At 31.0% G+C, this 17856-nt stretch overlaps 1 protein-coding gene and 1 long non-coding RNA gene across 2 annotated transcripts; one reads left to right on the top strand and one right to left on the bottom strand.

The window, feature by feature from the left end:
* The first annotated feature begins 3996 nt into the window (after window positions 1–3996).
* On the top strand, window positions 3997–4845 carry LOC108463456 (uncharacterized). The gene has a single exon (XM_017763394.2). The coding sequence runs from the start codon at window positions 4076–4078 to the stop codon at window positions 4547–4549; it is 474 nt and encodes a 157-aa protein (XP_017618883.1). The 5' UTR covers window positions 3997–4075; the 3' UTR covers window positions 4550–4845.
* Window positions 4846–8662: 3817 nt separating this feature from the next.
* LOC128293016 (uncharacterized) lies at window positions 8663–10946 on the bottom strand. Its single transcript, XR_008283033.1, has 3 exons — window positions 10829–10946; window positions 9871–9912; window positions 8663–8970 (listed from the first exon to the last, which is right to left on the bottom strand). It is a non-coding gene; the product is annotated as an uncharacterized LOC128293016 (long non-coding RNA).
* Window positions 10947–17856: the final 6910 nt, after the last annotated feature.

Raw genomic sequence — 17856 nt, 5'->3', positions numbered from 1 at the left:
GACTAATAAATGAATTCGATTCAAAATTTGAATAATGAAACAAAATATTGATTGGTATTAAATTGAAATTGGATGTATTGTTGATAAATAGATGGACTGATATGAATATGATAGTAAATTGATTATGTAAATGACATCGTAATGTTGATTATAAGTGAATTGGAATATTATATGTTTGAATTACTATATAATACTGTTATATGTTGAACTCACCTTGTTGATATGTGGTTGCCATGTTTAGGCAAACTTGTCAAGCTAGTAACTTATTGTATTAATTTATAAATAGAGATAAGTTATTGTTTAATGCCTATGAACTTACTTAGCATTTAATATGCTTACCCCGTTATTTTCCCTTTTCATGTAGTTTGCTAATTTGCAGAAACTCTCAAATGGATTGTTAAGAAGCTTACACTATCTCGTTAATGGTTCAGTAGTCTTTTAATCATTTTGAAGCTCAATTTTGTTGCATGTATATTAGGTGTTATGTTTTTGTTAACTTAAAATTTGATATGATTAATCCTTATCTAATGTTGATATTTGGAAAGGTTAATGCCAACATGTATATGCATGTTTTGGTAATTGGTTGTGACATTGTGAATGACTTTAAAATGGTATGTTTGAAACTGAAATGGTATAGGTAAAATGATGACATTGAATGGACAAAATCATGGATGAATAAATTGAAGTTGAACAAATTAAATTCGTATGTTTTGGTGTCAATTAGGAGTTATATTGAAATGGATGAGTGGAAATGGTTAAAAGCAAAGTTTTGGCATGTAATGGTGTTAATTTTGTGTAGGTTTAGCTGTGCAATCATACACCAAATGGTAAGTTTGATAGGTGCACATGAAATAGGTGCTAAATGACCTAATTTGTACTAAAAACAAAGTCCACGTCACGACAAGATCTAGACTTCAGACGATGCCGTGATGAGGAACCCCGTCATCGTAGTGAGGCCAAGTCAATATGTTACATCACGACAAGGAACTCCCTCACATCGTGACGTCAACCTAAAGATTTGAAACTTTTACAAATTGGTCCTTGATTGACCTTGAGCTAACTTTAGAACATACGTAAGTTCATGTAAGACTCGAGAAAGGTTGTTTATCATGTCTATGGTTTGAAATGTTTATGTTTGCATGTGTTATATTTTGATTTGAATGTTAAATGTTTGTAGTTGCTCCAGCAATGGATTTGACATCATGTAACTTAAACCCGACGATAGGGTCGAACAAGGGGTGTTACAAAAAATGCATAAAGACCTATATAACAATTGTTTAAAATGGTCAAAATCGCTATTAAACCGTTAATTAATACGAGTTAGTGGAATTTCATGAAAATCCACTTATATGTGAATATTACAACACAATTTTATAAAAGGGTCTTTAATTCTCATCCTTATAGATAACTCACCAGGTTAGGATGTAGACACGACACCTGAAGGGTCTCGGCTCAATTTTTACTTATAAAATTATTTTAGGCTCATTATTTGATTTATTTTATTATTCAAAGACTTTATTATTTTATTTAGAACTGTGACGTGGGACATAGGATTTTGGGTTTATATTTTTGTTTTTATATTGCATGACATTTAATTTAATTTTAGGACATTGAATCATGAATAATTAATTAGCTATGCATGAACCCCGATTTTCATTAAAAACGTAAATAAATATCACTTTTCCATTGCTATAATATAATTAAAATTTTGAGTAATAAATAATTCGGTAATTAACTGAGTTTTCTTTTAAGATAAACAAATGTTTAAAATGACTGTTTTCAAAACACCGATAGTTTTACTGGGCCATTTTAGTGGCTAATATAATCTTCCAAATTCGAATCTAACATCTAGGCCTAGTTGGAAAGATTACAACACAATTTTATATTGATACAAATTTATCCACAATCATTAAAAAATAAATTAGAGTTAAATTTAGAAGCTCTTCAAAAAGAAAAAAAAATCAGAACTCTAATCTATCTATTAATAGGTTAAATTATCCAACTTCAAGAGTAAATGATTTCTCTACTTAAATGGATTCCATCTCCCAAGTTCATTTTGTCTGGTTTAATTATAAATTGTATCCTTCTACTTTATTAAAATTGAGAAATTAGGCTTTTTTAATCCTTATACTTTATTAAAAAATAAGTTAATCCAATTGTTGCTAAACAAATCAACTTGAACTGTTAATTGTTTTGCTAATTTGTTGCATATAAATTGTTGAACTGCTAATATTGATTAACCTTTTTTTTTATATAAATAGTCAAGCTATTTATTTTCGAGTTAGAAAATTAACTTCAAATTTTAACACTGTTGTCCAATTAAATTAATTTCTCAATTTTCGTAAAGTACAACAATTAAATTCATAATTAGACATTTTCTCATGGGAGGCTTAAGTAAGAAAAAGAAAGCCTTCGGTAAAAAATGAATTAAACTAACTTTTCAACTTCTATAAAGTATGATAGTTAATTGTTACAAATTAAAGTATAGTAACTAAAATTTTAATTTTAATAAAATAAAGGATGAAGTTCATAATTAGATTTTTTTTCATGGGAGGCTTGAGTATAAAAGGAAAGCCTTCCGGTGAAAGGGTTTTCACATTTTACTCTTTATTTGATTATTTTAAATCTCATAAAATACTTTTTATGAAAGTAAATATATAATAAATATTTAAATTTATTTTTATATGATAATTAGATATATTTTTATTATAAATTAATTCGAATTAATAAAATAAATATTACATGAATAATTAAAATATTTTCATTAATAAAATTATTATTTAAAATAATATAATTTTAATAAATAATAATTATTTATTAATTTCATAAAAAACATATATATAAAAATAATTTTTTATTATATACCTATTTTAATTGAATGTCCTTAATAATGATTTTCTTATACAATAATTCACTTTACCGTCACGTTATGATAACATTCAAACATATATCACACCACTAGTTCTAATATTATTATTATAATATTTGATCTCATCATTATTATTATTATTTTTAATTAGTATCACAACAATTAATCTCATGTTTTAAACATTGAAAATATTCACTTATCGTGTTTTAAAATCACGTTAGAAAAAACATTCATTATTTTTTAAAGGGTTAATATATACAGGTATCCGAACTTGGCAACATACATCTAGTTGGTATCTAAACTTTATTTTGAACCTAATTAGTACCTAAACTTGAAGATCATAAGCCAACTTGATACTTTTTTTAAGTATATGACTAATGAGGTTAAAATATGCCGACGTGGTGCTGGCAACCAATAGCATAGTGATATGTGGCAGCATCACATTTTAACTGCTAACGCGTGGCAAAAAAATAAAAAAATAATTTTATAAGTTATAAATATTTTCCTTTTTACCATGTGTCACTATGCTATTGGTAGTCAATACCATGTTAGTGTATTTTAACTATATTAGTTGGATATCTAAACAAAGTACTAAGTTGGTACCTGACTAGCATTGTAAAAATATGCCAACGTGGTACTGGCGACCAATAGTATAGTGATATATGACAACCTCACATTTTAACTCGTGGAAAAAAAATAAAAATAAAAATATAATTTTTATAAATTTTAAATATTTTTTTGTCATGTGTCACCACTCACTATGGTATTGGTTGTCAGTATCATCTTAGTGTGTTTTAAAGTTATTAGTTAAATACCTAAACAAAATACCAAGTTGACTTATTATTTCCAAATTTAAGTACTAAGTAGTTATAAGTTGTCAAATTCAAATTTCTCCATATATATATATATATATATATAAAACTTTTTAAATCACTAAAATGATTAAATTACAATTTTTTTAAAACCGAAGAGAGTGAGGCCTACAAAAGCATATGATCTATAGCAATTTAACCAATTGTCAAGTTATCCCTTTCCTTCAAACAGGGAATCCCATTGAAATCCTTTGATTTCAATGGAAGGAACTTCTTTATTCCATCAAACAGTAGTTTTTGGCCTTACATCTACTCTTATATCTTAATGTTTTCAGTTTGAATTTCAACTCCAAATCACATTTTCTTCATCAATCCTACAACCCCACCTTCAACAATGCCTCTCGAAACAAACAAGCCCGATCAATCCAACGTTGAAGGAGATAAACAAAAACACTTCAACAAAGAAATCAAAGACATGGTCTCTTCCATAACTCGCCGCGTAACCGCTATTCATAAACCCGGTTCGAGTCACCACAGAGGTACCGATGATGACGACGAACACAGAGTGGGAATTATCACGCTAGCTGGAAACAACGTTGGAGCCACAATGCGAAGCGAGTTGGACGAGAAATCCAGTCCTCAATACAGGATTTCAGTCGGAGACGATGAGGCTGATGCGATGAGTACCTATGTGAACAGCAATTTCCAAGCTGTTAACAATTCGATGATGCTCAGCAGCAGCTACACTGCCAATGATCCAGGAGTCCATTTGGACATCTCGGGTGTTGGTGAACACGAGGGCAAGAAACCAGCAGATAAGACAAGGAGAAGGGGAAAGGAAAAAAGAGAAGGATTCCTCCAAAAGTGAAGGGTGACTAGTAAGTTAATGCATAAAATAAAATCTTTGTATTGCTTTACTATATCAAAGATTATGTTTGCATGAAAGCATATGTATGTAAAAGGTGAAGTATTTCCATAGCATAGTTATGTCTTCCATATAGATACCATATGGCTTGTATTGCTAGCCAAGGTCTTGGGTGTCAAACATACAAATAATGATGAAAGTGTTGGAACTTTCAAGTTCATATGTTGTTTTTTTTTTTAGAAGTTGTTTGAGTTTTAACTCAAAAATCACTATAATTAAAACTAGATTCCAATAAATAATCTTGAAGCATTCTTATTTTGACCAATATTTTAAGATTTGGTAAATAATGAATCTTAAATTATTGACAATAAGATTCAATAGAGATGTTTCAAAGACCATTATTTAAAAAAAATTATACATTATTCCCAATAAGTATAAAATGTTTTAAGATTATTTTATCTAAATATGGATCACATTTCTTGTATCAAGCATTTTTGGAATGTGTTTTTTCGACCTGTCAATATCATCCTTCCTTATGAGAAAATGAATAGTCTAAATATTTTAAAATTTAACTTTTTTTAAATGCTATTAGCTAGTCCATATTATTAAAACAATTAACTACTCTCATTAAGTGGTGACAGAGAATTTTTTTTTTAAAAATGGATTTATAGTCAACTGAATACTTAAAAGTTGTTTTTAAAAGGATAAATCATATTTTGACCCTTATTTTTCCATATTGATATCTAATTAAAATATCTATCATAGTTTCTCACTAAATCTAGACTTGCACATGATTATATGTCAATAAAAATGAAATTAATTAATCATAAATTATTTATTAAATATTAATTTAAATAGGAAACATCTTACAAATCTCATCTTCTCATCTAAATCCTCAAATAAAAAATAATGAAACATAAATATGTTGTTTGATATAAAGAAGTTATTACTTCTAACCATAATCGTGTTGATAATGCTTACCGAACTAAAGAAAATTATATGAGAAATACGAGATAAGTGAACACATAGCACAAATTGAGAGAATAATTTTTCATTTTGCTTGATATATTACAAGTCTTGTACACATCTCCATTTATATGCTTTCTAACATAAATACATGTAGAAAACAATTTTTGAGATCATATACAAAACTTGCTTATAGAATTTATTAACCATAATTAAGATAAACTTATAAAATTTTTAACTTATTTTATGTTGTCAAATAAAATTAATAGGTTTTAATGCATAATTTGAACTTAAAATATAATCGTTTTTATTTTAATACATAAACTATCATTATATTACTCGATTCAATTCAATTTTTATAACTTTGTCAAAATATTCGATTAATATGTAGTACCAATCAAAATGCGTCACAGTTTTTATAACCAACACTTAAGGTTCGTGATTATTAAAATTGATATATATATTTCAAGATATATAAAGAATAAAAAAATTCTTTAAAAAAGATTAAATATTTTAAAAAAATATATCATTGACTTTAAGCACCGTTGATCAATGTTAACCAAGTGTTGACTGCCATTGATCAACTGTTGATGGAATTTTATTTAAATTTTTTAAATTATATATATTTTGCAGTTTATTTTGAAATGAATCATTTTTTCTAGAACTTATATTTGTTTTTCAATTACTAGAACATATACTTTTTTAGTTATTTTTTATTTTCTTATTTGTTTTGAGGGTCCTTGTTAAGAAAATATTTTTTTAAAAAGATTATTACAAAATTTCTAGAATATACATTTAAGGAATTATTGAGGTTTTTGTAATTTTATAAATCTTAACTAATTTTTTATAAAGTTTTGAAATCTTTTATATATTGTTTTGATTTTTTGAATTTAAATTTACATATTTAATAAATTTCTAAAATTTAAATTTTTTAAAAATAAATTATTTTTATGTTATATATATTGGTTTTAAATATAATTTACATAATTTTGAAAATTCATGAACGCATCATGGCGCTTTCTAGCAACATGTGTCAATGTTTGTTTGTTCTTTTATGCTATGGGCTAAATTGTATAATAAAATGATAGTTTAAGAATTAAAGTGGAACAAAAAAAAAATTAAATACCAACATACTAAATGTAACGATCTATAGAAGATTATGAAAAGAAATAAAAAAGATAGAACAGAATCAAGAGAATTTGTTGACTCAAGAATGCAAAAAAATTATAGTGTATTAGTGATTATATTAGGGGTGAGTATTTGATTGAGTCGAGTCGAATCGAGTAAAAAAAATTCGAGTTAATCGAGTTGACGAATCCTATTTTAGCAACTGAACTCAATTTGATTTTTTTTTCGAATTGAATCAAATCGAGTCAAAAAATTTCGAGTTAAGTTGAATCGAGTTAACGAATCTTATTATTTATACTCAATGTTGTATTTACATGGACCGATTATTTAATTAGTAGACAAAATATAATATTATTTAACTTGATAAACAATATAATAGTTTTGCCTTTTAACTTAATGAGTAAACATTTATCAAAATGAAGTGGTTTTGCCTTTTAACTTAATGGTTTTGACTTTGAACTTTAGAAAAGGTAAACATTTATCAAAACAACATAGTTTTGCCTTTTCTTATTTGGATTTTCGGATAACTTGAATTGTGTAATTTATATTCGAGTTAAACCGAAAAACTTAATTTTTTATTTGAGTTGATCCGAATAACTTGATTAAATCAAATAATTCAAACTATTTAATTCAAAATTTAAATTTTTTTATCAAGTTTTTCGAATCGAATCAGATTTTACTCACCCCTAGTTTATATACACAAAAATAGGGAAGTAGCTAATATGTGACAAACTATAATTGCATAGCTAACTACTAACTAACATTTGTTGAGTCATTAACATTCACCCAACTACAGTATGCTTTTGTTGTTTAGTCAAACACAAGCGTTCAACCAACTGCAGTCTCTTGTACTTTCAACTAGTATCTAATCTTGCAAAATGACAAAGCATGTAAGGGTTTTATAAGAATGTCTGCAACCTGATCTTGATAAGGAACTTGGCAAACAAGCAACTTTCCTATTGTTAATTGTTCTCAAACAAAAAGTAAATCAAGTTTGACTTGCTTGAACTTTGAGTGTAAATTTGGATTTGATGAAACTGCCATAACACTAGAGTTTTCATACCATATCATAGACTTGTCATAAAAGAGGCATATGTAACTCACCAAGCAATGATTCCAGCCACATAATATCAGCTATAGCAAAAGCCACACTATGGTATTCAACCTCGATAATGGATTAAGATACACTTGTTTTTTGGAGCACTACGTTACAAGATTGCCACAAAAAAGGAACAAGTAATATGAGCAATAAAATGTAACACCCCTAACCCGTATCCGTCGCCGAAATAGAGTTAAGAGGTATTACTAATCAATACGCAACATATAACATACATTTACAACATTAAGCATTCATTCTCATACATCTTGTAATACAACCAAATAGTCCCTTATTTGGGCCTACGAGACCTTAAACATGCTTTAGAAGTGGTTCAAGACTAAACCGATATCATACAAAAATTTTGGAAACTTAGAAAAATTTCAAACATAGAGGGGTCATACGCTCGTGTGACGCTCGTGTCTCAAGCCCTGTGAAAACAGGGCATACATACCGACTTGGGTCACACGGCCAACCATATGCGTACCTAAACAATCAAAATGGTACCATTTCATCACACAATTATGCAGCCAAAACATCAACCAATTGCACAATTCATAAAATATCCCTTTCCGACCAAACCGAATATCTTTTTCCACTGTGACACTTTCAAAATGTAACACCCCAAACCCGGCCCAGAAGTTATGGCCGGATCCTGCATGCCACATCAAAAACGTTAAAAAAAATTTCCATTCTAAGTCCAGAAAATCGTACTTGATGTTCAAAAGATTAATTCATTAAGGGTTAAAGTGAATGGAAGTCATGCACCGGTAGGAAACCGAAAAAGAGGTGGTGAGTCCATCGATTTGCTAAGTACCAAGCTCCTTCGGATCCAATCCTAGACATGCATCTTGCCATTGCCACACCTTAACATCATGGATATTTCTAGGAAACCGATTTGATTAAGTCATTTTTAGGAAAAGTGATTAATTTTGGAAAATACTTTCATTGCGGAAGCTTTGCTTGTTGTCGTGTTATTTTGAAATCAACTGTTGTTTTTGAAAACGCGCCCTAAAGCTATCCAATTTCAACAGTTAAAATAAGTATTACCTATCTTAGTAATACATATTAAAAACCATCAAAAATAAATAAGCGGCCTTATTATATTTAAAAGCCCAAAACCTCAAACGTAATTAAAAGGATGTCCAGTTCACCAGAAGAAAATCAAACTTTCAAAACGGGTGGCCACTCCGAATTCCCTCACAGCTCCAAGCCCACTATGGTTGAGGATTACCTGCGTGGATGGAAATAAAAGGGATGAGTTTGGGGAACTCAGTGTGTAAATTAACCCAACCATAGCCTATATCAGCTCAAACCACAGAAATAGAATAAGTTGGCCTTAGCCCAGAATAGAATTCAGAATAAAGCCCATAGGCCCATAGCAGAACAGAATAGATATTACATGTTTATGCAGAAACCCAACCATATCCAACCGTATACACCCCCATACCAACCTTACACCGTGTGGGGAGACAACTCGACCCACCCAACCGCTACACACCACGAATTTGCAGCATGGCTGCGAGCAGAATAATGTGACAGAGTCACGGATCTGAATAATCGTGGCGAGCCACGGAATCAGATATATGTGGCAGAGCCACCAGATCAGATATTTGTGGCAGAGCCACCAGATCAGATATTTGTGGCATAGCCACCAGAACGCTTCCTCCATAATATAACCCATGTCCCCATGCAACAAATATATAATCATGGCATACATCATACAGAATCAGATCGTCATGCTTTTCAGTCAAAATTAACCTAGGGGTATAACGGTAATTTTGCACCTAGGGGTATAACAGTAATTTTCCATACATAGGGGTATTATAGTAATTTAGCTACTTTTAGGGTTTTCATGCATATCCTAACTATTTACGTACTATCGAACACTTACAGCATATACTTACGAATTGGGCCCATGGCCCATGAACTGATCTTTGGCCCATTAAGCCCAAATTATCAAAATGTACGAAATCGCGCGTCTTGCAGTTTATTACTTTAGATTACCAAATATACAAACCCAACTATCTTACGAGCATTCTTTTCACTCAAAATTCCCAAAATACCGACTTTTTGGCATTTCGGCTTTTCGGCTTTTGCCAATCTAGTCTATGAGAGGGTGTCAGTTACACACCTGTTTGCGACGATATGCTGACGAGATCCACACACGAACCACCTACAATTGGATTACTAACACGTTAATCTAACTATTCAAATACAAACTACGTATTAACCCCTTACAATATTCGGCCAACCACACCTACAGATCATAGTAAGCTTATAAGAAATCAATAAGCAACTCATTAACAAATTTTTGTCAATGTTTACCACATAATCATAATTTCACTGCAAGCTGCCTTCCTGAGCAACAGTCCCTAAATTATTTATAACTAGAGCTACGAAACTCCAAATCAAGTTCCGTTAATTTTCCCTGAAAATAGACTCATATATCTTCTATCCATAAAATTTTCATAATTTTTGGTATGGCCAATCAATACCAGATTTTTCTTAAAGTTTCCCATGTTTCACTGTTTGACTAATCTGACCACTCTTCATTACGAATCAAATTTCTCATTGTACAGAATTCAAAATATGTTCTCGTTTATTCCATTTGAAACTAGACTCATTAAGATTTAATTACATAATTTATGCAGCTTCTAACTCATCTTCCACAATTTATGGTGATTTTCCAAAGTCACGTTACTGCTGTTGTCCCAAGCAGATTTATCACCAAATCACTCTTTCACACCTAACTTGCATGCTTGTTATTTAAACATGTATATCACCAATCAATCATCACATATCTATGATTTTACTTAAGTATAATCTCCATTTCATCATTTTAAAGCACAACATGTTAGCTGATTTTTCCCTTTAGCATCTAAGGCACATGCATGTTCATTTGTTTGGCTCAACTTCACCTATCTTCCATTTTTCATCAAAAGAACATGAAACAACAACCATTTCCTTCATTTTAATTCATGACTAAATGCTCGCAACACAACTAAAAATCAAAATATACTTCAAGAGTTAAGGTAGAATCAAGAAGAACTCATGAACCTCAAAATAGAAGCAAGGTACCAAGAACTTACCTTCAATTTTCCTCCTCCTAATGACCGAATACTCAAGAGCTTTCTCCTCTCCTTTCTCTTCTCTAACTTTCAGCTATGATGAACAAAGATGGACAAAACTTTGTTCTTTTCACCCTTTTCTTTTAATAAAACTTCATATTTCATCCATTTAATTCTTTAATACAAAAGACATGAAATTCTTATCATGAAACATTTACCTAACCCATTATCATGGAACATTTACCTAACCTATTATCATTGAACATTTACCTAACCTATTATCAGTTTGTACCATAAATTATGGATATCAAGTGTACATTTTGTCTACAACAACATGATGGCTGGCCACTTCATGTAAAATGGGAGGTTTGTCATGCAAATCCTCCTATTTTGCACTCCTATTTATTTGGCCACTTCAATTTAGCCTATAGCATTTTCAAACATTTTTACATAGGTCCTATTTCATAATTTCACCCCCTTTTTCTTATGGAACAAAAATTAACTAAAATTGTCGGGTTCTATCTTAAGTTTGGGCTTTCTAGAGACCCACTAACATAATTAAACCTATGCCAACATTCACAGAATTCCCGAAAATTGGGGCGTTACACAAAAACACTTTATCCCCAATCTGAAATTCAATATCTTTCCGTTTTAAGTCTACATACGATTTCTATCGATCCGAAGCCGTTTTTAAACTGTCACGAATTACATTCAGTTTTTCTTCATCTCTATGATCATATCAACCTCGTGAATCTTATTCTCACTAAGCTCAGTCTAGTACAATAGTGTTCTATATTTACGACCGTATAAAGCTTCGTACGTTACCATTTTTATACTTGATTGGAAGCTATTATTGTAAGGAAATTCAATCAGCGGTAGATATTTCTCCCAATTTCCTTCAAACTCAAGAATGCAACAACGCAACATATCTTCAAGTATCTAAATAACTAGTTCGGATTAACCATCCCTTTGCGGGTGAAACGCGGTGCTGAAATGTAGCTTTGTACCTAAAGCCTCTTGCAATTTCCTCCAAAATCGCGAAGTGAATCTCGGATCTCTATTCGAAATAATAGATAGGGGAACACTATGCAATCGAACTATTTCTGAGATATACAACTCAACCAATTTACCTATAATCAATGTCGATCATCAACATCAAGCCCCTAGTTGTCATAAGAAAAATCAATAATAGAGAGGCGATCAACAGGGCAAAAATGAATACCAAAATCCACAGTGCCTTTTAAGTAATGTAAAGTCCTCTACATAATTGCATAATGTGTATCCAATGATACCTACATGAATTGACAAACTTTGTTGATACTAAAAGGAAGCTCATGCTTGGCAATGACTCTGCATTGAAGCATACCAATTATACTACTATACTATTTTTTATTTTCAATAGGACTCCCAATATAGTGCTAAACAGTTGACAAGTACTTATCATGGGAGTAGGCATGCCATTGTCTTTATCCATATGACTATTTGCCAACAAGTCAAGAATATACTACCCTAACCCAAGAATAGTCCACCATCATTAGTATATGGGTCACCTCAATACCCTAAAAATAGTTCAATATTCCCATATCCTTAAAAGAGAATACATTATTCAGATGATGTGCAACATTATCAATTTTTTATCATCATTGTTTTCAATAATAATGATATCATTAATATTGACTAAGACATGCATATAAACACCATCAACAACTCTCACAAACATAAATGCATTTGATTTAGTTAACCGAAAACCAATAGATAAAAGAAAGAGTTTAGCTCCTACCTCAAACCCTATAAAGATTTTTAAAGCTTGAAATTAGTGGTTTTCCATCTGCTTCTTATTGAATTAGCCTAAGGGTTGTTCCATATACACCTCTTCATGTAATTTACCATTCAAGAATGTTTTGTTAACATCTACTTGTTGTAATTTCCATCCTTTGGAGATTGCAATAAAAAGAATAGTTTGGATAGTCACTAGGTTTATGATAGGATTGAATGTGTCTTGAAAATCACAACTAGCAATTAATCAACTTTTAAACTGTGAAACAATCCCATCTAGGTACTTCTTGACTTTAAAAGTCTTCTTGCAACCAATTGGCTTTCTATTCAAAGGATTTGGAACAATTATCCAGATTTTTTTTTTTGTTATCAATGCATCATATTCATATTGTGCAGCTTGCCTCCACGCTTTATTTTGGAAAGCTTCTTCAATATACCTTGGTTATGGAATACTAAACTTAGCAGTTAGAAGCTTTGGTCAAAAAAATTCCAGCCTTTAACCTTGCAACCATAGGATGAATATTTTGTGGTATATTTGTCTCAATTCCAACTAGTGCAGTTGTTACAACACCAGCTAGTGTAATCACATCAACATTAACTAGTGCAGTTGTCTCAACTTCAGCTTGTGCAGTGGGCACAACTTCAGTTAATGAGGAATAGGGAATCAACATAGTGGGAGAGTGACCATTAACAAATACCAAAGATGAAATCTGAGAAGAAAAACCAATAGGGGGTCTGGCCACCTAAGTGTCACCAAACGTGTGAAGGCCTAGACTGGAAATACTACAACAAAATAGATAAAAGATTAAATAGCAGTGTCTACAAATATACGGGTCAAATTGTTATATAGTAAAGTGTTAGAACAGAACACTGGTAAGTATTTCGAGGATCGTACTCAAGGGATTGCAAATTGGAGAAATTTATTATTAGATTAATTACAGAAAATAATTACTAATCTAATCGAGTCCTGAATTAGTAGTGTGAACCCAAATTAAAATATTAATTAAACTAAAATAACCTAATGGAATTTCCTATTCCTAGTGTCGATGATGCGAGTTCCCGGCCTATGATCGATTAAATCACTAATCATCAATTAAGTCGCTAATTACCCTCAATTGAATTATTTACCACCCTTAACTAAGAATACTCTCTCGCTCTCATCTTCACTAAGGATTACCACCTAACTCACCCTTTCGATTTCTTCCTAGGCATACAGATACCCTTTCTGTAACGCCCCCACGCCCGAAACCATCACCGGAGTCAAGCTTGAGGTGTTACTAAACTTATCTTACCTTTTAAACAACTCTAAATCACTTATTTTAATTTTCAGAATAAACTATTTTTCTGCGTCATGGTTACTTAAAAATTAATTTCTCGAGTTTCAAAACTCAAAATTAAGATCCGTAAATTTTTCATGAAACTAGACTCATATATATATCTACTAATTTTTTTCTAGAATTTTTGACTTAGCCAATTAGTACAGTTTATTAGTTAAAGTTTCCCCTGTTTCAAAACTCGACTGCACTAACCTCTTGTTACTACGAACCATGTTTCTTCCTGTAAAAAATTCATATCACTAAGTCGTTTGTTTCTTTTAAAACTAGACTCAACAAGGATTATAACCATATAAAGTATACCTTCTAATTAGTTTTGTACAATTTATGGTGAATTTCCAAAGTTGAAACAGGGGTTCTAGAAATCGCTCTAACCTTGTTTCACTAAAACTCAGATATATCATGAAATATAATACCTTTACCTATTTTTCTTATTCCATAAGAAAATAGACATAATAAGCTTTAATTTCATATATTATTCATCTTCAAACTATGTTTATACAATTTTAGTGATTTTTCAAAGTTATGTCATTGCTGTTACTTGAATCTGTTTTAGGTTACTTTCACATTTTTCATAATTTTCATGTGATAATCACCATTCAATCATACATATTAATAAACATGCATATCATCGGCCATTTTATTAGCTAATCACTAGAAAGTATTTACACATCATTCATTGTTCATATTATACCAAAAGTGGCTAAGTTTCTATACATGCCATACACAAAACAAAACGTCTAATTATACCGAGTTATTTCTTTGATAGTGTGATCGGCCTCCGACATTTCCTTCGATCCCGAGTGACTAGATAAGTACTATAAGAAGAAGAAAATAAAGAGATTAAGCACTAGGCTTAGTAAGCTTACAAGCAAATAAATCACAACATTCAACATAATGGATAATTATGCATAATATCATCTAACATCATAAATTTCTTTACTTCTTAATTTCTATCTTCTTCTTTATTCCCTTACCTTCTTTCTTACCGACCTTTCCTTTTCATAAGTATAATCTACTTTTCCTTTGCTGTTAATTCACTGTAATTTAACTCGTATCCTGACCCGTTGAACCACTCGGAATACTAAGGATACTAGGGTCGTTCCTGTCTATCAATATCCTGCCAATGCCATGTCTTTGACATGGACTTACATGAATTATTCCTGTCTCCAATGCCATATATAATATGGACTTACATGGCTCAATCCTGTCTCCAAAGCCATATTTCTAATATGGACTTACATGGCTCATTTCATTTCTCTGTCAACCCTAATATCCTAACATTCCTAGGGTTCAACCGGGGCTTTCTAACACTTTTCCTCTGTCACTTCACCTTAAATTCGACTTTAAATATTTTCATAACATAAATATATAAATGCTGGAAATTGACAATAATAATGTAAAATAAAAGAATATTGCATTTATTTATCAGAACTTACCTCGATACAAAATGTGACTAAACTTTACAATTTAGTCCTTTACTTTTTCTTTTCCCGATCTACTCTCAATTTCGCTCTTCTTGATCTATAATAGAAAATTTAGCTTATTTAATATCAACATTTATCAAAACAACCCTTTACTCAAACTTTGGAAAAATTACATTTTGCCCCTAAACTTTCACATATTTGCACTTTTGCCCCAAGGCTCGTAAATTAAACTTCATCCTATTTTCTTATGTTTTATGACATGCTGATCATTTTTCCTTCTATGGAAACATCAAATTCACACACTAACATGTACTTATGACTATTAGGTATTTTTACCGATTAAGCCTTTTACTCGTTTTCATTTAAAACCAAGTAGCACAAGTTGTCTAACATAATTTAAAACCTCATATTCCATCATAAAACATCAAAATACACAAATTTCACCTATGGGTATTTTTCCAAATTTGATTCCTAACTTAAATTATTGCTAGCATAAGCTTTATCGAGCTACCGGACTTCAAAACGTAAAGATCATTAAAAGCGGGCTTGGAATCACTTACTATGAAGCTTGAAAGTTGAAGAAACCCCAGCTATGGAGAGAGGTAAGGTTCTGCTGGTAACTTGAAGAAGATGATACAATTTTATCATCTTTTTTACCTTTTTATTAATGTTAATAACCAAATGACCAAAATGCCTCTCCTTACTAAACTTTCAAAAATTCCTTCCATGTCCTAATTTTGTCCATGAACTTAAAATTGGTCAAATTACCATTTAAGATCTCCTAATTAATATTCCAAAATAATTTCATACTAAAAACTTCTAGAATGCAAGTTTGCAAATTATTCGATTTAGTCCCTAACCTCAATTTAAGCACTTTATGCATAGAATTTTATCACGAAATTTTCACACAATCATGTAATCATACCATGAACCTCAAAATAATAATAAAATATTTTTTATTTTATTTTTTTTACCCTGAATTTGTGGTTTCGCAACCACTGTTCCGTTTAGGCCCTATTTCGGAATGTTACACTTTCGATCTCACCGCTTGGCACAAGTTATACTTGACAAGATACCCTTTCGGTCTCATCTGTCTCGATATTCTACTAGGAGCGTCACTCCTTAATATACTAAGCACTCTTGAATAAACACTCAATTTTAGATAAATAATTACTTAATTAATAAATCAAATCCATAACTGAAACATGCAAAATATGAATAAAGCATAATAATTTATCTCAATATTCATACAAATATTAGTTGACCAGGCTAATAAAATAATGAAAGCAAAAGAGAATGCTCATTGATACATAATTGAAGTCTTGTTTCGAAATTGTTTCGAAACAATCTTTGCTCGCAATCGTTTTACATCAGAATATAAAACTTCTGACTAAACGAAAGAAAAATAAAACTAAATAAAAATGAGGTAAAATAAAACTGTTTAAGTCTAGGTCTAACAACTCACTAAGTCTAAATCCCCATCTCAAGAGACTATAAGTTGACTTATATAGGCTAAATGTTGCTTGGTGCCCACACAACCCTAGATACACTTTGATTCCAATTAATACAATATACTATTAAATGCTTAGGGTCCAATTAAGGAAATAATCCAAAATTTTCATCCAAGGAACATAATTGCATCTTTCCATAAAATCGTCGCAGTGTCGCGACATAAAGGTTCCATGTCGCGGCATCGACCCTATTTCACCCCTGGATGCTTCGATGTTCAGTGTTGCAATGCTGCATGCTGGTGTCGTGACACTGGCGTCGTCTTTTGTATTATTAGGCCTTAATTAGCACCTTACACACTCAAATAGCCTATTATCAAAGCCTGAGTTGGCCTCATGGGTTATTAAAATGCCAGAAAATGCATAAAAACACTTATTTTGCAATAAAATAGATCTAAGATAATAAAATAAAAATGGAATAAATAAATACAAAATGGCTAGAAAGCAAGCTTGTCAAGTGTCGAAAAGACTCTAATTTGCCACAACGAATTGTGACAAACCACCACCAAGTTTAAAGAAGAGTTCTCCACCAAAATAGATGAATAAATGTAGTTTTAGGAATATAAGAAGTCAACACAGGAACAAAAGAACTATGACTAACCTCAATGTATTGAGGATAATTAGCCTTTGTGTTGGTAACATCAAACAAGAACTTGTTTTCATCAACCATCACATGGTAGGAAACAAAATGTAACACCCCATACCCAACGTGATTGCCAAGTTCGAGCTATGGGATGCCGCATTCATTACCGAAGCAACTACAATCACATTTGCAAAATCAAATAATTAGTTTGTACATTTCATTAGGACTATTACTTATTTATAATATGATATTCAATCAAATTCAAGATTTAAACAAGCTTACAAAAGCTATTTTGATATCCTAAGATCAAATAAAGACTATATTGTAAAGATTTCAAATTATCGAATTGATGTCGCGACTTCGCGTCATAGCTCGACGCCGTCTACAACTCTCGACTTTCCCTTCTCTTGCAACAGCCTAA

The sequence above is a fragment of the Gossypium arboreum genome, chromosome 1 (assembly GCF_025698485.1).
Source record: "Gossypium arboreum isolate Shixiya-1 chromosome 1, ASM2569848v2, whole genome shotgun sequence".
In the NCBI taxonomy this organism is placed as follows: Eukaryota; Viridiplantae; Streptophyta; class Magnoliopsida; order Malvales; family Malvaceae; genus Gossypium; species Gossypium arboreum.
The sequence above is the reverse complement of the archived record's forward strand: the minus strand, read 5'-3'. Positions and strand labels throughout refer to the sequence as shown.